The sequence below is a fragment of the Neodiprion lecontei genome, chromosome 1 (genome assembly GCF_021901455.1).
Source record: "Neodiprion lecontei isolate iyNeoLeco1 chromosome 1, iyNeoLeco1.1, whole genome shotgun sequence".
Classification (NCBI taxonomy): Eukaryota; Metazoa; Arthropoda; class Insecta; order Hymenoptera; family Diprionidae; genus Neodiprion; species Neodiprion lecontei.
This window is the reverse complement of record NC_060260.1, coordinates 17,389,932-17,413,835: the sequence shown is the minus strand read 5'-3', so window position 1 is coordinate 17,413,835 and position 23,904 is coordinate 17,389,932. Positions and strand designations below refer to the sequence as shown.

General features: G+C 38.4%; 1 protein-coding gene across 2 annotated transcripts in view; it reads left to right on the top strand.

Moving 5' to 3' along the window:
* Positions 1–23,904, top strand: part of LOC124295602 (arylsulfatase J) — an 846,464-nt gene that overhangs the window by 591,527 nt on the left and 231,033 nt on the right. For both annotated transcript variants that reach the window (XM_046746206.1, XM_046746146.1), the window contains one exon: positions 5,057–5,330. In XM_046746206.1, coding sequence (XP_046602162.1) covers positions 5,057–5,330 — 274 coding nt within the window. The remainder of the gene's footprint in view (positions 1–5,056; positions 5,331–23,904) is intronic.

The following is a 23,904-nucleotide window of genomic DNA, read 5'->3' as shown; positions in this document are numbered from 1 at the left end:
AAAGGCACAGACCTTGAATTATGAGCTTCTTGGGATTGTCCTGGGTATTGGACCTCCCCAACAGCTGGAGAGGGAATAGGAGAAGGGAGAGGAGTAGCAGCTCCGGAACCTCGCGGGGTGACGGCCAGTTCTCCAGAGCCGTTCACCTGATGTACCGTCTGAAGAGCCGCTACAGTTGTCTGGAACAGGTCGTGTAGACTGGTCTCCGAACGTTCCTTAGCCTCACGATCCAATCTCCGCTGTTCTTGTTGATTGGAGAGTTCTTGTTTTCGCTGTTCCTGTTTGACCAGAAGCAGCTGGAAAAGTTGTTGTTGTTGCTGGTTAGCTGCATCCAGAAGCTTGTAAGGTGATAAATCCAAATTTTGAATTTATCCGCGGTTGAAAATCGAATTCTATAATCGAAGAATTAATCGATCCTCGATTTCTCATTTCCCCCCCTCCGATCACACTACCGAGTTCGCTTTCGTGAGCTCGGTCTCTTGGCTCTGGGACGTCGAAGGGACCGGTCATCCGCTCATCTCTCTATAATCTACTCAACGGAAACTGGCCAGTAATTAAAACAAGATTTAACGTGGAGAAAATATTGAAATCATCAACTTCGGTTCCGCATTCCAGTCCCAGGGCAGGAGCCAACGTGGGAAAAAACGAGCATCATAGACAAGTCAAAATTTGAATATTTGTTTATTCAAAAATCTCACTGAACTCCGAGACAAATCAGAAAACGATGTATAAATTGGAATGAGTGTGTGTGTGTATCTGTATGTGACTGTGTGTGAAAATATGTGCCTCATATGTTAAATAAAAGTAAAAATAATATGAATTGATCTTACAAGCTGCCGTTGATGTCGTTCGACGGCTTCTTGTTGCTGATTCATAAGCCTTAGTAGATCGATCTGTGTGATCGAGAACACCGAAGTTACGGGAAAAGGGTCCTTTGAAGGTGATGAAATTGTCTCGGGAACCCGCGGATTTTCCGTGATGGAAGGTCTTCTCCGGCACTTTCCCTTCGACGAGAGTGTGTCAAACGACTATTGCTCATGGTTAATAATATTTCACGCACTGAATTGACTCGATTAAAACTCTTTATTCCACTTCTGACACTAGTGTAACGTTTTCAGACGTTACGAAAATGAATATGGATTCGTGAGTTTAATTATCGAGCCAGAATCAAAAGCGTAAATAAAATGCTGAGAAAAAGCTTCAATTGCAGGGTACGTGTTTCTGGTTTTAAGTCTGAAACAAGACTGATTTTACAATAATGTTGGTTGACACAGCAACCTTATTCTTTTCAGAGACATAAGAGGTTTATAAACGTCTTTTATCTATGATGACTGCTAGATCATTAAAAGGGGGCAAAACGGGTGATTTCACTCTTTGTAACAATATAATTTTTTTCTCATTTTTGACTACCCGGGTTGGTTGATGTTAATGTCTTCGTTATAGTTTTCGTCCTCAATGTCATCTTTTAACTCGAGTTTAACGATCGTTGTCTGTGCCCAGAAAAAATTGGGCTTCCATTGATATTGTGTCATTTTCGACCTTACTCTCGATGATAACTTCTGGTGCATTCTTGCATAATTCATTACAAAATCCGCACGCAATAGAGCACTTCAACTAAGCTTTCCTGCAGTCACATGCTCCACCGCATCCTTTTTTGCATTTGCATGAAATGAAATTCAATAAGGTCTCGGGTGCTGGTGACTTTGTCATTGGTAATGGAGAAATAGCACTGGTTCGCTGACCCTGTCTCAGTTGAACTAGGACCTCGGGCGCATAGTTTGCTGCCATGCCCCTTTTTCGATATAGGGAGGGGAGAAAAGGACGTTCGTTTCGAGCGTCATAAAAGGAACAACGTAAGACGAGGGACGGTTTATACCTGCTTTTGAAAACATTTGTACAGAACCCACCGAACGAGAATTGAAACGTTTATGCTGAATACCAATAATATTCTGTACAAAGTCACGACACGGCAGAACATTTATATCTAGCAACAAAAACCATTTCAATTTGGAATACATTTTGCCATATAATTTTATTTCAGTGTGAAAAAGTAGTAAAAATAATATAATGTTATTTGTTTTTTCGAAATTTACCACGAAAAAACTGATTTAACTATTTTGTAAACAAATTTCCATCTTTCCCTGCTATAATTCAATACATGTGAGACTTACAAAAAAAAGTTCACAACAAAAATTGTTTGAAATTTTATTATCTTCAAGTTTGTATTGAACGTTTTTAGTCGTAGGATCAACCGTTGAGGTATTATGTTGGAAAAAACAGATTTTAGCACCTTTCATCCAAGATCGCGGCCAGGGCGACCATTCCTCGAGGTCACAAACTGGATTTTTCATCCGAGTACAAACTTCAACGACATATTCCAAAATTATAACTACACTACCTTTTGTAGGGTGTGTCTTTTCTTTCTTATCCCTACTGACTGGACCAAGTCACTGGGGTTAGAATCGGTGGTTGGTAAGCTAATATTGTTCCGCGTGGTGGACTGTACTATTTTCACCATTTTCACACTGTTACGTCCGGCGTACCACCTCTATCTATTTATCCTACTCGTTAACTCTCCCACAGTTCTTATATTAATATCACGGTCTTTGCGCTGTCCTCTTATCTCTACCTAGACTCATGCCACTCACTATCGCCTTTACTCAGCTAATTCTATTCCCTTCCTTTAGCATCCTCACACCTTTCCTGCACCCGTGCGGTTTGTTTCTGAGGACACTTGGGAGATTTAAAATAGGTTTTAACTCTCAACAACGTCTCATCTAGACCTCTTATATATCTTTCACATAGCACACTTCCTTCCTACCGCTAACTCAACTTCTACGCAATAAACATATAATCTATATATCAAACATACCCGAGGTTATTCAACCTTCATCCTAACTTCCGGTTGTCCTAGTACGTAAGAGCGAAGCCGAACCTGTTTATTTCTACCGCTCGGGAGTAAACCCCTTTCACGGAAGTAACAACACTATTCTTCGTATTTTCGAATATGGATGATAAAATACCATTCGCCTCAATTCTCCCATCAGTTTGTATGGCTGCCTCAAATCGCTTGATTCCCGCATCCTAAGCACAAACAAAATGGCTCCATATCAAGGTTTCTCAGATTTGTGATTGATACAAAATATAATGTAAATGAGATCGTAATCCAGACAAATGGCTGCCTATCTATCCCAATGAATTAAACGAATTATCACTACGTATAATCGTATTATTGGGCGGCAGAAAGACTATTTTCTATTTTGCCACCTAGCCTTGGCCACGTGATCAGCTAGCTTACGGTGTATATCGGCACCGGGTCGTAATGATCGTTCGAGGCTCCCGGCAATCGAAGTTAAGCAAATTTCTTTTGGGAAGAGGATCGTGGTGGACTTGGTAGAAATTAAACAGAATGTAAATTAACAGCGTATCTTGTTTATTTTCTTTCTCGCTGATCTTCAAACTCCCACTCACTCACTCTTTAGCTTCTCTTCACTTTCTTTTACAATAAAACACCTGTTGCGTCCTACGACAGTGTAGCACGAAGTATCCTCACCCAGCCGCGCCTTGAACACAAACTGGCGTAACAATAGCTCGGCTACATGAGTCTTTGCCTGTCATGGCTGTTCGGCGCGCGTATTTAAAGCTAGAGCAAGCTCGACTGATGTCTTTAAAACTCTACGAAGAGGCAAGTTAGGTTTGCCTCACCACAACAGATTCGGTGCCAGCTGGTGAAAGCGCCGTCTGCGTTAATCGATTGAGCGCGATTATTACCCACCGCAGGAGTGTTGACATCACCTCCGGTAATGAGGTGTTCCCGGAATTTCTCCATCCAAGACTGCAAGAGCTCGACTGCGTGCTGAATCTGGTATTTCGAAATCATGTTTATTATTGGACGCATGGAAATGTCACCTAAAAATTTCATATTTTCTCGTCTAACGTTGATCCAATGATCGGTCGTTCTGTTGCGCTCTTGCCCTGGAGACAGGGTGCTCATCAAATCGTGAGCGTCTCTCATCGCGCCGACGAGATCCTTGCATGCTTCACCAGCCATGACTTTAACTTCTTGATGCCTAACTCCTAGCCAGATTTATTGCGACATTTTGTTACAACCAGATGAATAGTTTTGAAAATATAACAATATTTGGAAACCAAGTCGCAATGAGATTATACACTTATGCAAACGCTGACAAAACTTTGAAAGATAACGAAAAGTTATGTTGAAAAGTTTTTTAGGTTTTGATAAGTTCTACGAAAGAGTCAACGAGAGCATATGGCTATGTTTAATAATTTAGCCAAAAAAAGAACTCGAACGTATTAGCAGACCAACGGACTGCTAGTATACTGTGAAGGTGATTCTAATCTTTTTTTCAAGAATTTAGTGAAGTGAATAATTTATTATTTTATTAATGATTTATTTTATTCACGATTTAAGAATGTATTATATTTATCAGTTTATTGATTATTGTTACACATCATATATCGACCGACCCATGACAACAAACGCATTTCTGCGGGCATTCTAGAATTGACGTATTTTGTCGTCCTCTTATTGTTAGATCGGATGAATTTCGATAGACGCAATAGTCGTGTAAACGAAGTCTTATACATATCTTGTAGAGTCGATTGAGATATGTCGGTTCTAGTCACCCGATGAAATACGTCAATAGTAGATGGCCTACCATACTATGTCTGTTCCCATCAGATCCTTTGATATTTGTAACAAATTCAGTTTGTAATTTGCAAATACCCAATGGTTGAATTTACAGAATTTCGTATACATGTTAGTCAGCATTTCTTACACATTTTTATGTATGTATAAATTTATAATCGGATTTGATATGCACCTCAATGTCTTAAATTCACGCTTAGGTTTCTAGCTTTAATTTTCGTCTTTTAACATTTTTCTACTTTTTCTCGTTAGAGAGATTACGAAATTCGAGCATTGTGCGCGCAAATGGGGTCGTTTTCAACTGATATGCGACGTTTGGCAGTGGCTAAAATTTTTAAATTATTTCACTGTCATACCTACATTTACTGATATAAGTCTTTTGTGCAGGAAGTACTTACAATGGCGTCTGGGACGATTGGTATGGACCTTCAGGTAGAGGGGATGCTTATAATATTGAGGCGGTCATCGGAAGTCCAGCTGGTCAAGCTGTCGCAAGTGTGGGTTTTGTTATAATTGCACAAAAGGCTCGTGACATTCGTGAAAAAGCATCTGTAAGCTGCACTCCTAAGAACGTCACCTTACCAGTCTGCAGTCCACTTCAAGCTCCGTGCCTTTTCCGGATTCATGAAGATCCATGTGAAAAAAATAACCTTGCTCATGCGTATGTATTCAATAATTTCCATGATAGTAAACTAGCGTAGTTCACGAATGTATTGTAGAAGTTAAGGGGGGGGGGGGGGGGGGGACTGGTCAAAATGTACCGCCCGGAGAATTTTTCGGTGTATCTCCGAATCAGCTCATCTGCATCGTTTTTCGGCACCGCCGTGGATGTTTCTTGACAAACAGATTTCGATAAAAGTATGAAATCAATCTAAATCGACGAAACTTTACGTCGTGTGAGACATTTTTTCGTTCTTTTTAGGTTCAAGAGTAAAATGTTTTTCACAAAAGTGATGCGCCGTGTTGTCCTCTACAAGACAAGTTTTCTACTAACATTACGTAGCATTGTTAGTTTGACCGTAAATCACTAGTAAATAAAAGAATTGATTGTTGACTTTATTGTCAGTAATTCGCAGGCTTTCGACTCAATAAATGTCTGTTCCGGTATTACTAATAAAATGAATGAAATACAATTTCATAATGTGTGCGTAAGGACATATTTATAACTGTTTGGGGGTTGACAAAACTTACAATCTGATAAATCTGGAGTAGCCAGCTTCAAAGTTCGTTTTTTTTTGGGACTTGACATACCATTCTGTCTCATAATTGTCGGACATTTCTGTATCTGTAAGGTAGCTTGCCTTTGGAAAAATGCTGAGCTGCAGTTTCGGTAAATGGAGCTATGTAGTAAATTTCCTGTTAATCCAATGAAAGAGCTATTAGTCAGAACAGAATATTGTAAAAAAAAGAGAGAAGTAAACGGAAATACTAAAGTGAAAAATCCTTGTCAAAATCATAAAAAGAATCTATTTCAACGAATAGAAATTTGGATGGATTGATGATGTCAATACAGGAAAATATTCACGATTATTCTATACAAGTTACCTACCGAGTACTCTGACGGGAATAATTCTTTAATTGAGCTTGCAACTTGATCGAATTGATTTGAATTGATCATTTTTAACCGTTCCATAATCAGAAATCAATTGATTGACATTTACATTGGCTAACTTCTCACGAGTAGACTTTGACGACAATCCGTTATCTCTTTTGAAAACAGCTAAAACCTGTTTTCCGTCAGGATATTGATTCAAGATGTATTCTAACCACTGTAAACAGAAGTTCTGCTTTATGAATAGTTCACAGACAGAAGGACTGATTAGACATATATTATAGACAAACATCGATCAACAACTACAGAGCAAATACAACGTAATGTTTTATCAAAGGTTGCTAGAGACAGAAGTGACAAAAAAATACATTTGCTAATATAATCTCAGTAGCCAGGATAAAAATCATTATGATGCAGCATTAACAAACTACAATGTTTCTGCGACGACTTCATTAATTCGTTTCTGAGATGGGTGAATCACACGAGTAAATAAATGTGACCTTAGTGATTCTGTCCTGATGTTTAGATACGATTTATCGGAATGAACTATTGTATTAATCAAGTTGAGTGCTTGAAATATAAATAGAGACAGAGATTACCGATTTCGTAAGAGGTTTGCATCCTGAGATCTTTTCAAGTAAATCTGGTCCTGAAGAACAATTTTGGCGCTTTAAGGGCTGTGGGGTTGGCAATTTTGTAAGAGCTTTACTACACCCTGCAACCGATGCGGGGGAATCTGGGTCTGAAACACCTTTTTGTGATTTCAAAGGTTGCTGGATTGCCTCTTTGATATTATCTTTCCCCTTTTCAACATTTTCTTCTTTAAACTCGTAAATTAAAGTATCAAAAATTGATTGATCTATCAGGTCTAGGTCTAAAATAATTTTCGTAGATCCATTACACGAAGCATTATGATTATCATCTATGGTAACCTGCAAGTGACGGTTATTGTCAATTTATAAACACGTGAAATTCTAATGACAAAAAAAAATGAGTTGCTTTTTCTCACTTCAAGCAATAACATATTATCATTTACATACAGTTCCGTATTCTATGAACGTTATAGCTTACTGTATTTGCTTCCTCCGATAGGAGCCGTATGAATTTCATTCGGTGGCCAATAGGTTTGATTGAAGCAGCTATAAGATCTGGTGTTAGATCCCACCATATATCTATATCAATCATGTTATCTGGAATCAGGAATGCAACAAAAAAAAAATATCAATAGGCTGTAATTTTAACCTTGAAGATTTATATCAGGGTTCAACAGACCCTACCTATATTGAGATGAATCTGGAGCTGGCAGCCAAAGTTTACAACCAAACGTGCTGAAATTCATGAAATTGAGACAATGGCATACAAGAATAAAAAATGTACGAAATTTAATACAAAGCTAATACTTTTATAGAAGTTTCGTGAATAAATCTGTACGAAGTTTAGCACATTTGACTGCTAACTCTAGCTGCTAGTTTCAGCTTCATTAATTCAAGCCTGTTCAAGCTTTTTCAAACCTAAATCAATTCACTTCTATCGACTAAAATTTTTAATCAGTATACTAGGTTCATTTTCGTCAATTCAGAGTCACTGACGTTTATCCCTATAAGATGTATTCTACTATTTAACAACAAATGTCATCTCTATTGATACTAGAAGTATGAAATCTAACTCCCTAACAAACTCGATCGAGTCAGTCAAGAAAACGATACAGCGGTATTCAAAAGACACAGAAGATTGGGATGAATTTGTATACAGGGTGAGTCAGGTAAAACGGCCAGAATGGGAGGAGCTAAGTTAACGGATAAGGCCGTACCTCTTAGCCAATCTGGAGCGAGTCAATTGAAACACCGAGAATGGGAGGAGCTTTGTTGATGGATTAGGCCGTAGCCCGCGTGTTGATATCAAAGTATAGTCCGCAGTCTGCCCAGAGGTATTCAGTGGTAATACGAAATAAAGTCACGATATGACAACTAATGAGGGATCATAATAAGAGTTTATTGCCTCACTTGTTGTCATATCGTGACTTTATTTCGTATTACCACTGAACACCTGTACGCAGACTGCAAACTTTACTTTGATATCAACACGTGGGCTACGGTCCAATCCGTCAACAAAGCTCCTCCCATTCTCGGTGTTTCAATTGACTCGCTCCAGATTGGCTAAGAGGTACGGCCTGATCCGTTAACTGAGCTCCTCCCATTCTGGCCGTTTTGACTGACTCACCCTGTATATGACTGGAGGTAACATGAACAGGGTTAGTAAGGCTGGCAGCCGCAATCGCACCTGAATTTCAGGTTGATATTTACTAGCCGGCTCTACCGTAGCGCAGCAAGTCAAGACGGTGGGATAGTAACTAATATTCAAATGAAATAACCTGATTATTAGCAAGGGTTGAAAATTTTGAGGGATTTAATTTTTTAAACAAAATAACTTTCACTTAAGCGACTTGGAGGTAAGAGTTATCCATTCATTCAGTGAAATTATTAGAAACAAGGTTCTTTGGATTCTTTCAATATCGGGGCGGTCAGAGTTTCCAATTCCTGCAATACTGAGAATGGTACCACATTGACGTATAAGAATACAAAGACCAACGTTGTCACAACCTTACAGAGAAGAAAATTCTTAGTTTTGCATTGCAGCGGAGTCAAAGACGAGGCGACTGCCTGAGACGGCGAGGAATGACGTCGAGGCCCTATGGACAAGGAAAACTTTGGGCGTAGGGCTACGGCGTCAATCCTCACAGTCTCCGGCCCCTCTTATTTGACTTCGCTGCGATACAAAACAAAGATTTTTTTTCGCTGTCGGCCTGTGACAGCATCGGTTTTCGTATTCTCCTGTCTATGTGGTATCGTCCGCAGTGTTGCAGGAATTGGAAACTTTGACCGCCCTAATATTGATAGAATCCAGAGACAACTTTGTTTCTAATAATCGCACTATTTGAATGAATGAATCTTACCTTCAAGTCACCTCAGTGGAACTTATTTCATTTGAAAAATTGATTTCTCAAAATTTTCAACTGATTAATAGTAAGCAGTAGAATAAAATGGAGAAGAAAAATTTCGTGGAGCCAAATAAGATTTAGTTATTTCAAATAAAGCTCGATAGAAATATGTCAGTAGTTGAATAAAAAACTCGGTAATGAATATTATTTGGCTGAATTGAAATTTCATAATAATAACTATACATTCACTCCGCCATATCCTGGTATAAGTTTGTTAATAGAAAATACTCTTATCTCAGTGTATATTCTATGGATGCAGATACAAATGTAGTTTGCATGTTTCTATGTACTTTCAAGCTGCGTATGAAGGGCATTAACATAAAATGGTGGCAGCTTCGCATCTTTATTATACCTACGTCAGAAATGGCGGCAGCTTCGCATGTTTATTATACCTACTGTGACATGGATTTTTCCCGCTCCTCGGTCACTCGGAGAAAATGACCGAGAACTTACCGCGTGCACAATAATTTCGCGTCCACGATGTACCCTGGATCTAAAAACAATATCACGAAGTTTTGTTGGGCGCCTGGCATGATTAACACGCCTCGAAATCATTAATGCGCTATACCTCGGGCATATGCTCGATAGATCAGTACCGCGGAGAGAGGAGGGGTAATTTTTGGAGAGAGAGAGAGAGAGACACTCGAAATACACACGCTATTTAACAAAATAAGTAAAATAAAATCTCATATTTCCCAATAGCGGTGATACAAAAACAAAAAAAAAATAATCCAAAAGGCGCTCATCGCGATTCTAAAAATAAACAGAAAATTACACGTAACCTACTCTATTTCTTACTCTACTGAGCTCGCGGCTCCCTAACTGAAATGTCACTCAACGATCTCAAAATCTTCATACGCAATTCTGAATTGACAAATTCGCCATTTTTTCTCCATGGCGATTATAGCTCGAAACCGAAACTAGAATTAATCACTCAAAACCGAAACTAAAACTAATCACTCGACGGTGCGCCGTCGGGCTACCGAACAGACGGCGTTCTCAATCTCACCTGAGATCTCACCCGACTCGGAGCTTTAACGCTACCGCGAGCTGTCCTAAATCTAAACGCGACAACATAACTTACCTAAAGCTTATTTTCTACTTATCTCAACTCAACGAATCCGCAAACGTTACTATATTTCAAACGCAACTAAAACTCAATACTCAAACTTCTCGTCTCAACCGCTGCTCAACGCAACGGCAATTTCGACTATACATCACCTCAACTCGAATAAACACTATATTAACTAAACGGCAACTTAACTAACAAGGGGAGTGTCAAACTTGGGAATCACAGATTTCCATCACTTTTATATATATTGTAGGGCAGGGTCCCCTCAATAAATATATAAAGCGGCAAGACGCCATTCGTTTTTATTATTGAGAAATTTCAACTCAAAGTTCTATATGTAACTTAAGTAGAAGGAACCTTTTTACCGGTTGCAGCAATAGTTCCGTGGCGTAGCGGTAACGCTCTTGCTTACTGAGCGACTTTATTTTTGATAATATTGATTACTTTGTTATTATAATTATTACAAATCCTATTTTTATCATTTTTTGTATTTTTTCCTAACTTAAAAATAAAAAAATAATTTATAGAAATATTAATTATTAATTATTTATTTTTGTATTAAATAATTTATAAAAAAAAAAAAAAAAGTAACTCTAACGGAACTTGAACAGCCGTTCGGTCCCTCAGTAAGCAAGAGCGTTACCGCTACGCCACGGAACTATTGCTGCAACCGGTAAAAAGGTTCTTTCTACTTAAGTTACATATAGAACTTTGAGTTGAAATTTCTCAATAACAAAAACGAATGGCGTCTTGCCGCTTTATATATTTATTGAGGGGACCCTGCCCTACAATATATATAAAAGTGATGGAAATCTGTGATTCCCAAGTTTGACACTCCCCTTGTAAGAGCAAGCACCACTAAATTTAACTTCAACTAAACACGAGCTCAAGGTTACACAACTCAATTTACATTATCCTAACGAACGGGTACGGAACTCAATGCAGGCGCAACTAAACGTAACCTAAACTATACGCAATCGCAACGCATCCGAAATCAAATCTACTCAAAATCCTCCAAAACGTTACCCGCTAATCCGAGCACTCCAATTCGGCACTTCCCGACCTACTCGAGAGGTGACACTGAAAAACCCGATAACGCGGCTCGACCCGGTACAGCGAAATTCGGCTATAGTTGATTTCACAAACGAGAGAGACTCAACTAAAACCCGTGACTCTACTCAACTTTCTCAGGAACTCAAAATTTACTCTACTCTAACACGCGTACTCAGGCTACGGTCATCAAGCAACAGAAGCGGCAAAAGAATTTCGAGTACTTTTCTACAACGCAAATTCAAAACGGCTATCCGTTACTCGGCAAGCCTTTTCGTAATTATGCTCGAAATTCAATCGCGGGGATAGAAGCAGCGCTTACCTTCTACATCCTTACAACCCCCTTTCCATTTCCCTCGCGATTTTTGGGCGAGTCCATTACTTCGCGAAACTCCCCAAAACGTGACTACTTATCACGACCGCCAGAACTAGACTGGTTTCAAAAACCTACGACCTGCCGCAACACGGATCTCGATACGCGACCCTATACGTGACGTCATACCCACAAAAATACGCAATAATCGATCTGTCATCGATTTCGTCGATCGCGCAACTCGACGCGTACCTTCAATAGCATCGCTGCGCAGAACTTAAAGCTAGATCGCAATCTCATCCTCCGCGCAGCTCCATGACGTCTTGGCGGTGAGCGTGGTGCTCTCTCGTCGCTAGTCGGTCCGTCGCAAGTTCGCTGGTCAATTGTTGGCGGGGTGAAGTGGGAGAGGCTGCGACGCGCCGGCCGTCAGCGGGAATTGCGTCCACCTTGGATTCCCGCGACGCGAGGATCTGCGTCGGCTCCCCCTCCGCAGCCTCGACATCCTACCCTCGCGATTGTCGATAGTCCGCCACTTCGCGATTTCCTTGAATTCGGTGTCGACTTCTTGCCTGATGCCGTTGTAGCTCGAAAAATAAAAAAAACAAAAAACCTGAAATATCTTACGCTATTCGCTAAGGTGTCCCCTCTCGTAGTTTCGGATGCGTGACTCTAGTCCTGGCGTTCTTTTGCAAAAACTTCGGGACTCAATTTCGGAAATTCCCAAATTTTGGTTCCGCTCAGGGTTCAAGGAGACCCTTGTAACGGGTATCAAAAATGCCACGTTGCACTACATAAGCTATTTTCATTCGATTAATAAATGCGTAGTTGTTTGAAGAAAAATATCTTTCGTTGATTAAAGTTATTCTTGGATATGAAGGTCACAAAACAAAACACTTTTTATCGTGTTAACGTTTCGGCCCTGGTGGGGGCCCTCCTCAGAACAATTTTATTTAAATATCTGTCACGAACAAAATAAAAAATAAAAAATGATATACAAATAGGTTTGACAAAGTAAGACATATTGATGTAAATAATATGCAAGGTGTTGAAGCAAATATAAAAGAGAGATTACCTCATATGCGATAACACTTCCAATTACATAAATGCGTGTTGATGATTGAAGAATAAATAGAACAAAAAGGCAAAAACGACAAAATACGAAACACACTACGTTAGCGACACGTAACTCCCACGAATTCATAATTATAGTTGGTTTGTTAAAAGAATTAAAATACACAGCCGTTATGGTTGAGTCAAAGCACATGAGCACAGTGGAACGTCTAGTGTGTAGTGGGAAGAGGTCGATCTCAATAGTTATCAGAGCAACGCAGAGTCAACGGGTTAAACGGAAAACAAAATTTTTTTTTTGTGTTAAGAAGATAATATCGAGAGCAAGCTCAGTCGGTAATGGACAAATTACGATGGTCGTATCACAGAGGTGTAAATATTGCTTAGGTGTTCTATGTCTTGTTTACGGTTGACAGAATTAGGATGTGCTACAATATTGCACATTTCCAACAGAAGCCTATTATACTACAAAGGTTCAACATCAATAATACTAGCTTGAGAATAGTTAAAAGAGTGGTCGAAATCGATGGCATGTCTCGTCAATGCGGTATAATTATCCTCATGTTCGTGGATATTGCGTCTATGTTCAGTTATCCTGGTGTGTAGTTGTCTACTAGTTTGGCCTATGTAAGCCTTGTTGCAATGATTGCAAGGTATTTTGTAAACTACACCCGAGCGATTGACCAGGGGTAGGGGGTCTTTACCCGAATCAAACATCGAGGATATATCATGTGCGCATTTACCCACAAATTGAATTTTGTATTTGGAGAATGTTCTATTAAGAGACTCAAACAAACCCGCTACATAAGGGATGGAAATATAGTTTTTTTGAATGGTCTGTGTAGTAGTTGTATCGAGATTGTTGTTAGGGCTGGTAGATGCCAAGATGGAATCATATTTGAACTTTATATGTTTGTTAAGCAGGCGAGATGGATAGTCGTTCTTAAATAGTACCTGCTGAATCAAGGACAAATTTTTATTGTGAAATTCCATGCTTGAGAGTCGAATCGCTCTGTCAACTAAGCAATTGATCGTTCCAATTTTGTATGATTTGGGATGGTGAGAATGGTAATTTAAATACCTTTGTGACCAAGTAGCCTTGTGGAACCAATCAGTTTTAATGAGCTGATTGTCATTGATAATCAGGACATCTAAAAAGCTGATTTGGTGATTAGACTCTAATTCGGACGTAAATTGTAGTCTCGGATGGAAACTATTGAAAACAGAAAGCAATTCTGCGACTTTATGCGAAGGGACAGCTGTAATTATGTCGTCTACGTATCTGAAAAAGAATGAAGGCTTGAAGTCTAGTTTATTAAGACAGTGTTGTTCAAGGTCATCCAAAACCAAATCAGACAAAATTGGAGAGAGCGGTGAGCCCATAGGTAAGCCAAACGTTTGGGCATATATGTTGTGGTTAAATTTAAATATGGCAGCCTTAAAACATATTTGTAATGCTTTTAAGAGTTCATTACGTGGGACCGGAATTTTGTCCACCAGCTGATGCCAGCGCTGTTTGACAGCGTTGATTGCCAGATCTTGTGGTACATTAGTGAATAAGGATATAACATCCAGTGAAACTAAAATATAATCAGCTGGAAGACGAAGGTCCCTAATAGCATTCACCAACGCAAAACTATCTCTTATCCGTGACAAAGGTGGTATGATGTTATTACCTATCCATTTACTAAGGAAACGAGCCAAATTAATCGTCGGACTATCAGTGAAGGACACAATGATTCGTACCGGTGTATCAGGTTTATGGATTTTCGGTAGTCCATAAGCTCTAGGTGGTAGACAATCCGTTTTAGCAATTTGACGTCTTGATTGATAAGAGATGAATTTGCTATTGACCCAATCGGTTGTTAGTTTTTTTGTTTCTTGCTGCAAAGTAGAAGTGAGATCATATCTAACCACTTTATAGGAATTAATGTTAGATAGTTGTTGCAACATTTTGGCCTCGTACATTGGTTTGTTCATAACAACAGTCTTGTTTCCCTTATCCGCTTTCAAGAAAAGCAAGTCCTTATTGTTGTTTTGGAAGATCTTGGTTCCTTTGATTTACTTCCTTCCTTATTGGTTCCTTTGATACTACACAGACCATTCAAAAAAACTATATTTCCATCCCTTATGTAGCGGGTTTGTTTGAGTCTCTTAATAGAACATTCTCCAAATACAAAATTCAATTTGTGGGTAAATGCGCACATGATATATCCTCGATGTTTGATTCGGGTAAAGACCCCCTACCCCTGGTCAATCGCTCGGGTGTAGTTTACAAAATACCTTGCAATCATTGCAACAAGGCTTACATAGGCCAAACTAGTAGACAACTACACACCAGGATAACTGAACATAGACGCAATATCCACGAACATGAGGATAATTATACCGCATTGACGAGACATGCCATCGATTTCGACCACTCTTTTAACTATTCTCAAGCTAGTATTATTGATGTTGAACCTTTGTATTATAATAGGCTTCTGTTGGAAATGTGCAATATTGTAGCACATCCTAATTCTGTCAACCGTAAACAAGACATAGAACACCTAAGCAATATTTACACCTCTGTGATACGACCATCGTAATTTGTCCATTACCGACTGAGCTTGCTCTCGATATTATCTTCTTAACACAAAAAAAAAATTTTGTTTTCCGTTTAACCCGTTGACTCTGCGTTGCTCTGATAACTATTGAGATCGACCTCTTCCCACTACACACTAGACGTTCCACTGTGCTCATGTGCTTTGACTCAACCATAACGGCTGTGTATTTTAATTCTTTTAACAAACCAACTATAATTATGAATTCGTGGGAGTTACGTGTCGCTAACGTAGTGTGTTTCGTATTTTGTCGTTTTTGCCTTTTTGTTCTATTTATTCTTCAATCATCAACACGCATTTATGTAATTGGAAGTGTTATCGCATATGAGGTAATCTCTCTTTTATATTTGCTTCAACACCTTGCATATTATTTACATCAATATGTCTTACTTTGTCAAACCTATTTGTATATCATTTTTTATTTTTTATTTTGTTCGTGACAGATATTTAAATAAAATTGTTCTGAGGAGGGCCCCCACCAGGGCCGAAACGTTAACACGATAAAGAGTGTTTTGTTTTGTGACCTTCATATCCAAGAATAACTTTAATCAACAAATCTCCAAGGTCAAGATAAATCTTCTTCAAAAATATCTTTCTGTTCAAGCAAAATTTATTTAATGTGGTAGAAATTTCGGTAAAACGAATCAATATATCATTGCCCCAAATCAAATTCTATATGAGTAGATTTTTAGTTGAATCTGTGTAAATTGAGCCAAAGTAAATTTGTGAAAACCTATTCCAAAAAAATTGTAGGACAATAGCGGCGATATCCAGTTTGTTCAATGAATCTATAGCCTCGGCTACGTTTCATATCCACGTGGGTCTGAATTGAATATACAAGCTGGAAGTGAACATTATGAATACGATATATAAAATGTACTATCCTTAAAATATTCGGATACATTCTATCAATCCTCGGCCGGTTAGCACTGTTCGGGTTTCTTCGTCCATTGTTCTCACGGAATTTTGTGTAGAAGACCGTGGCTTTCTCTATCTTTTATCTGAGACACGTGCCCACAATTGGTTAATGCGTAGCTCGGTCTTCAACACGAACCTCATCCCGCCACGGACGAAACAGGAAAGAAAGACATGTCCGGATTACCGAGTCACGCGCGCCACCGAGCATGCGCGTTCGTTGCTAGGCGCCTTGCGTCGACCTATCGCGCAGAGTTCGCTGACTGAACTCTATGTTATACGCGGAATATAAGGGTGGCGCTACAGTAGCGAAGGATAAATTCTAAAGGAAGCGTCAAAAGTGATAGAGAAATTGACATCTATCGACGAATTTCTGCTTTGCTTTGGCGCACTTTTTAAATAATGTAAAGTCGGAAAGTACCCTGATGATATGTAATGAATGTATCTTTTACAAGCCATGTTGAAACACTGTCCTCCGCAATGAATAGTAAAAGTAATATAAAATGAAAATGAAAGGCAGATTCGTTCACAGCAATCAAATCAACAAATGTGTAAACAAATGAGTGTGAACTTAGCAGATATTAATGACATTTTTGAATTAATAAAACAGCAAGTAAAAAGGTAATAAGTGGAAAAGAAAAAAATGCATGTTTAGAAAATTAAAAATTTAGAATGTGCATTTTTTTTAATTTCAATTTTGTAATTATTGCCCGAGTTTATTTATTTTTTTCAAATTGTTTTGTCTGCCAAATTCGCACTCATGTAAATGAAATAATGATTTTTGGAAAATACATTTCTGACAATTGAGAAATCATCATGTGCAAAATTAGAAGGAACTATAGTGAAAATATGTAAGTATTATACCACAATAAAATCACAGATATGTTTCACAGAAGTACACAAAGTGAAGGAATAATGACTGACTATATGAGTTAGATAATATAACAATAATATTTGAATGACGCACAAATAGCTGTAGAGGCAGCCCAGGAAAATATAGACTTACTGTGAATAAATAACTGACCCACGGAATAATGAAACAAAAAAATTGAAATAGGGAGAATTTTTTGATTCTACGCCAATAATTGACACTATTTGGGAGAAAATAACAGTTTCTCGAATCAAATGAATCAATCTCTGGCTCGAATAAACGTACATGTGATCGAGGAATCTGTCTCGAAAAATTATTTATTTTTCAGAAACGAGCTTTTTATTTGACGCCAATAATTAATACTACTTGGGGGAAAATAACATTTTCTTGATTAGAATTAGTCATTAACTGGCTTGAATAAACCTATATGTGATCAAGGGATCTGTTTCAAAGAATTATTCATTTTTCGGATGCTCGCCCTCCATTGCATAATTGCGCTTCGTGTATCTGCGCTTCGCTGAATCATTTTTTGCTGCTTGGCTTTTTGAATTTTCGCTTAAACACTCATCACTTTTTTCACTGACAATATTTCTCCCCTCGTCATTTACGGTAGTATTCTTATCTTTGCGGTGAGGTTCATTACAATTTACACATCCCGCTCTTCTAAGATCGTGACCTAAGCCAGTCCGAAAAATCTGATTTTTATGACGGTTTGTTACAAATCCATCGTCGAATCGTACCTATATTACAACTAACAAGTGAAAGCTGTTCAACTATAGCGGCTTTCGAGTTTTTACTTATGTCTTTGCGATAATCTTTGGCGTCAATTATTTCGTTATCAAAGAATGTGTTTTTTCTATTGCCATGTTTGAATCGTTTTTGATCAAATTGATTTTTTTATACTGTGCCTACTATATCGCATCTTAATAAATCAAATCTTGTGCGTGTTTCTCTTTTGAACATTAATGCTGATGGTGTTTTATTCGTAGTAGCGTGTGGAGTGTTACGGTGATCGATTAATAATCTGCTCATTGCAGAGTCTAGAGGATATCCGTCTTTGATCATTTTGTCAACTTTCGTTCTTACGGTTTCAACGAAATTTTCCGCTGCGCCGTTGGTGGCTGGATAGTAAGGCGGAGAAAACATGTCTTTGATTTTGTACATTTTCAAGAACTTTCTGAATCCATCACTTGACAATTGCGGGCCGTTATCTCATACCAAATGCTTTGGGATACCGTATCTAGAGAAAATTTCCTCTAATACTTTAAACAGCTTTTGTATAGTTGTGTCTCTTTTCATGTTTGTTACTTCAGTCCATTTTGAATGCGCATCTTCCACTATCAAAAACATGCAATTGTGGAAAGGACCGGTGAAATTGATATGCATTCTTGACCAAGGGGTGCTCGGCCATTGCCAAGGTGTTAGTGATGTTTTCGTCGGTTCTGGTCTATTTTCTAAGCAAATTTTACAGCTATTGGCTAAATTTTAGATATCTCCATCTAAGTACGGCCACCAAGAATAATTTGTAGCCAGCTGCTTCACTTTTACTCCACCCATGTGTGACGAATGTAATTCTTTCAAAATGTATTTTCGCAATGTCTCTGGTATGACAATTCTATAACCCAATGTTAAACTGCCATTTTCTATTTCTAATTCGCGGCGTTTTTTGAAGAAATTATTCTCTATAGGAGGCAAGTCCGCTGTTTTTGGCCACTCGTTTCTTTCGTAATGCACGATTTTCTTTAGAGTTTTATAATTAGATGTCGCTGTAGCAACTGTCTTGAAATCAATGTTTGAACAATTATTTTGAATATAATTAATGCAGGTATATACATTTTCGAAAACATGTGTCTTGTCTTTTATTGGCAGTCTGGATAATGCGTCGTAGTTTCCGTTGGCTTTTGATTTAACCACTTCGATTGTATATTTATATGAAGGATTAATGTATATTTATAACCTGATAAGAAATATGCCCAACGTTGAAGTCGACTGTGAATCGTGGTTGACATATTCTTATTCCCGAAGATGAACTTCAAGGGTTCGTGATCAGTCTTTAATATAATCTCATTATAGCAAATGTACTGATAGAATTTTTTGAGACAGAATATTATTGCCCCAACCTCTTTATCTATTATGGCTCTGTGACGTTCATTTTTTGGGAAGATTTTTGAAGCAAATGCCATTGGTCTCTCCGAACCATCGTGAAATCTGTGTGATAAGATGGCTGATAAGCCGATATCACTCGCATCGTATGTGCGTAATAATTGATCATTAGGGTCGTATAATGTTAATATCTTATCGGATATTATTTGTTCTTCGACCTAATCAAAGGCTTTTTGACACCTATTGGTCCCTAACCATTTTTTACTTTTAAGCAGTTCGTATAATGGCCATATGTAGTCTGCTCTATCTTGCAAGAATCTCTCATGAAAATTTACTAATCTTAAGAATGCTTCTAATTATTTGACGTTAGTAGGTATTGGTGCGTTTTCTATTGCTTCCATTTTTGACGGGCTTGCGTGTGATTCTTTTTTACTTATCTTGAAACTTAGTATTTCTATTTCGTTTCTAAAAACATCACATCTAAGCAAATTAATCCGTAATCCGGCTTTTTCTAACCCCGAAAAAATTTCTGTAAATATGTCAATGTGCTCTTAGTAGTATAACAAGGAGAGTTCTGGATAAAAACACCTTCTTTACTGACCAAGCCGACCAATCCGCCTATACGTGCATCCCGGACGCAAACTCTTGAAGGTTACCCCCACTCTCGTAAGACAAAACGTGCTCTGCCGACCGTTCGTCGGTAAGAAAATCTCCCAAATGACCGTGATCGTTGATAAAAAATCCTCTAAATGACCATGATCGTCATTCAAAAATCCTCCAAATGACCATGATCGTTGGTAAAAAATGTCTGAAATTGCCGTGGTGTGACCCCTTGTGGGATAAATTGTGCTCTTTGTCGGTGAAGAAAATCATGCTCATCGAGCGGGAACGATAACTGCATTACCGAGCGCACTCCGTGAATCCCCAGGCGTTCGAGCGGACCCCGTAGATCCTCGAACATTCGACTGAGAATCCTGGCATGTGTCAGGTTTTGAGAGCTTCAAGAAGGTTCGAGAAGATTCTCACGGCCTTGAACGGATCTAGACTGACGAACAATTCGTCCGACATGTTTCGACTCGACGGTGAACGGCATGCGGTCAAAGGATTTCGGTGCGACGTTGAATTCAGAAAGACCCGCTCTGGGCTTAAACGAATTTCAGACGTCCGACGAAAACAATACTCGGAATGGTCTGACGAGTTTCGACTTGACGGTGAGTGGTCAACGGATTGCGGTACGACGTCGAATTCTGGAAGGTTCTGAAATTTGTATGCGGTTGCTTCGACCCTGAACGAATGTAGGCTGACAAACAATGCGTTCGATAAGTTTCGACTTGACGGCGAGCGGTCCGGGACCGTGAGAAAAAGCTTCTTTGACCCTGAAAGATTCTTGGATTCGTCCGACGAAAATGATACTCTGAATCGTCCGACGAGTTTCTACTTAATGGTGAGCGGCCTGCCGATAATGGATTGCGGTGCGACGTTGAATTCTGGAATGTTCTAACGTACAATCGAAGACACCTCATTTCGGTAGCTTCTAGAAGTTTTTCAATGATTCTGTGTGCCTGGTGGGAGGAATACGGCTATAAAAGACTGAATTTCAGGTCAGAAAGACAGTCTTGCATCTTCAGCTCTCATAAGGAGAGCTTAAAATAAAGCAGAACTAAAACAGCGAATCGATCTGTTCTTAAAAAATATTCACGACTTGAAAACCGTTATAAACCAGAAGTCAGAACTCAACAAAGTGACAAAAAAGTTCGCAAATCTAAATTTATGAAAAAACACGTAACTGCTAAACATTTAAAAAAAATGGATTTCACAAAATTGAACAAAGTTGCAAGCATGAACGAATTTCTGCCGACGAAGAAATTGACGGAGCTAGAAATTTTCAAAATCTACAGAGTCACCAACATTCGACGAGTCCAAACGAGGTTCGTACATCGTGTCGTCACAGATCTGAATGACGAATTCAGCGTATTCTTACTGGCACGGATTGTGCGACTGCTGAACGAGGACGAGACCCAATACCAGAAATTGCTGCAGACGATGGAGGAGGAGCGGTTGCTCTTGCAGTATCTGGGCAGCCAGTATCAGGGGGAGTTCACTCAATACTTTTAGATGGGACCGAATTTTGGCAGGCTGCAGGAGTACACTGTACCAACACAATATTTAAAAATTCGCAGTTACTATATTTCTATAGTTATTTCTTGCTAGAGTATAGTAACATGTCAGCATTACTTAGGATGTTAAGAGCGCCCTCTACCGAGTAATGTGATTGGAGAAAATTTAAGCGCAGAAGTTTAAATGAAAGAGAATATGATTTTAAAAATTGCAGTTGTAAATAGTTAAATAGCAATAAAAGTCAGCTCCAAAAATAAATAATTTTAAATAAAAATAACAAATCAATAATAAATAGTAAATGACAAATAATGCTCGAAATCACAAAAAAATTCAAGATAACCAATGTTTACACATGTAATCGCAGTAACATAGGATACAAGAATGGCGGAATATTATTTTCCGGCTGCACATGTGCACATTATTATTATTAGTAGTTCTACCACTCTAAAATATTCACTTCTAGTAGAATTTTGTTTTCGTAACTTGTCGCGCCTTACTCCTGCAGCCTGCCAAAATTGCTTGGAGTGGGGGTAAAGAGTGAACTCCCCCTGGCCAGTATGGTCAAATTGAATTCAAAGATGCGTCGACTCTTGCCTAATTTGTACACCGTACCTGGACAATGTATGCCGCGTCTCCTTCTTACCAACATGTACCGTGCGACTATTGAACGTGATCAAGGACCAATTTCAAAAACTCAACAAACAAAAACTTTCGAAGAAGTTTCCAGTTATTCTACGTTTCATGACCTTTAAGAAAATTGTATAAATTTTTTCACGAAGCTTTTATTTTTTTCTTCTGCTGTACATTAACTAGATACACTACTAATACTACTACTTCGTTGCATGCTGTTGTTTACAGCTCTCTAAAACATACAATAATTCTGGGAATTTAAGATATGTATCATACACAAAAGTATTTATCAAATTTTTTCTAAGAGTTGTGAAATAATATTTTAGAATCGTAGGACATGTATTACAAAAGTTTCAAGGTTTTCGTTGTTCAAAAGAAAAAAAACAAAAAAAAAAATAAATAAGATAGAAACGTAAGACATGTATGAGGTATTCCACACCATTTCACCTAATCGGTGAAGGTCACCGACGCCGATCTTGGTGTCAATTTTTGTCTTAATTGGTCTATCGAAAAAAAAGAACACGTGTTCGGCCGTTCTTCAATTAGGCCACCTGTGTCGATTTTATGAATTTTCCAATTTTTCAACTTACTCGAAACAGACTTTTTCCAACTGGCTCTATCTTCAAGAGCTTTCATTCTTTTCAAAAAATGATAAAAGTATAAAATGTGTCAATAAGTCCAGGCTTTCTGAAAAAAAATTTTTGAAAATTTTTCAAACCACACAATTCTAAAATTTTTTCGAAAAAAAAATCAAAATTTTCTGAATTGCGACACCTTTAATTTTCCTGAAATTTTTCACTTGCATTCGACCAATTACAATAAAGTTTTCCTCCGAAGGAAATTATGGACTTCCCATTTGTTCGGGAGTTACACCATCATAAGTGCCGAAAAATTGGAAATATTTTACGCAAATCAATCTTAACTTCGATCAGACAAGTTTTCATGTTATAAAAATGCATGTTTGCTGAAAAAAAAACTTTTCGGGATATCCCAAACAATATAAATAAAAACGAGATCACAATTTTTCTTTTCTATGCCAAATATATTTTCAGGTAGAAAATTTCTAAATATAAATACAATAAGTTTTTACGGGGTTTGCCGATAATCAAATGAGTTCGACATTCGGTCGATTCCGAATAAAACTTTGAGCGAACTTTGCCATCCGCAAGTGGAATTAATGCGTCTAAAAAGATTTTCATGCCAATGTGTTCAAAATGTCGTAAAACGTCGAGCAAACACATTTTTTTCAAAATTCCGTAAGTATATGTGTGTATGTGTGTGGTTGACGCTCCACAGTGGTCCGAAAGTCCGAATTCCTGGCCAAAACCCCCAAAACCGAAAGTTATCATCCGAGGTAAAGCTTCACATATTTGTCAATAGAAAGCATTAGAGCTTTGAAATCCAAAAGAACAGATGTTTATATTCATTCTATGGCCTGTGGTAAACCCTCGAAAGTGACCTTTGTCAAGACTCGCGCGGGACTGTGGTGTGTGCACGCTTTCGAGAGCGGGATAAAAAAGGCTATAGTTTTTCCAATTTGCATCAAAATCGAGTCAACCAAAATGGATATTATTCCTCAAGGTAAGTGAATTACATAAATTTTGTGAAAGAACCAAGTTTCGGAATTTGTGGCGATGATATTAATGATGCAATACGAGTGCTGCAAAATAACCTATTTCATTGAATTGCATTACTATCTGTAGAGAATTAGTTATGATCCCCGGAGATCCTGCGGAGATCTCAACGATTCCTAGTCTGAAAAAGTATAGAGAATGTGAAACCGTTGGCATCGCCTGCTCGTTTTTGCTCCATTGGTCAAAAATAAGCATTCTTTGAAGCAGTGTTTTGTCGACTCGGTCGGAGCCTCGTGTCCCACCTCGTGGGATTAGTGTAGCGCGGCGATGCAGACTTTTTCTTTTGTTTACATATACCTGAGGACTGT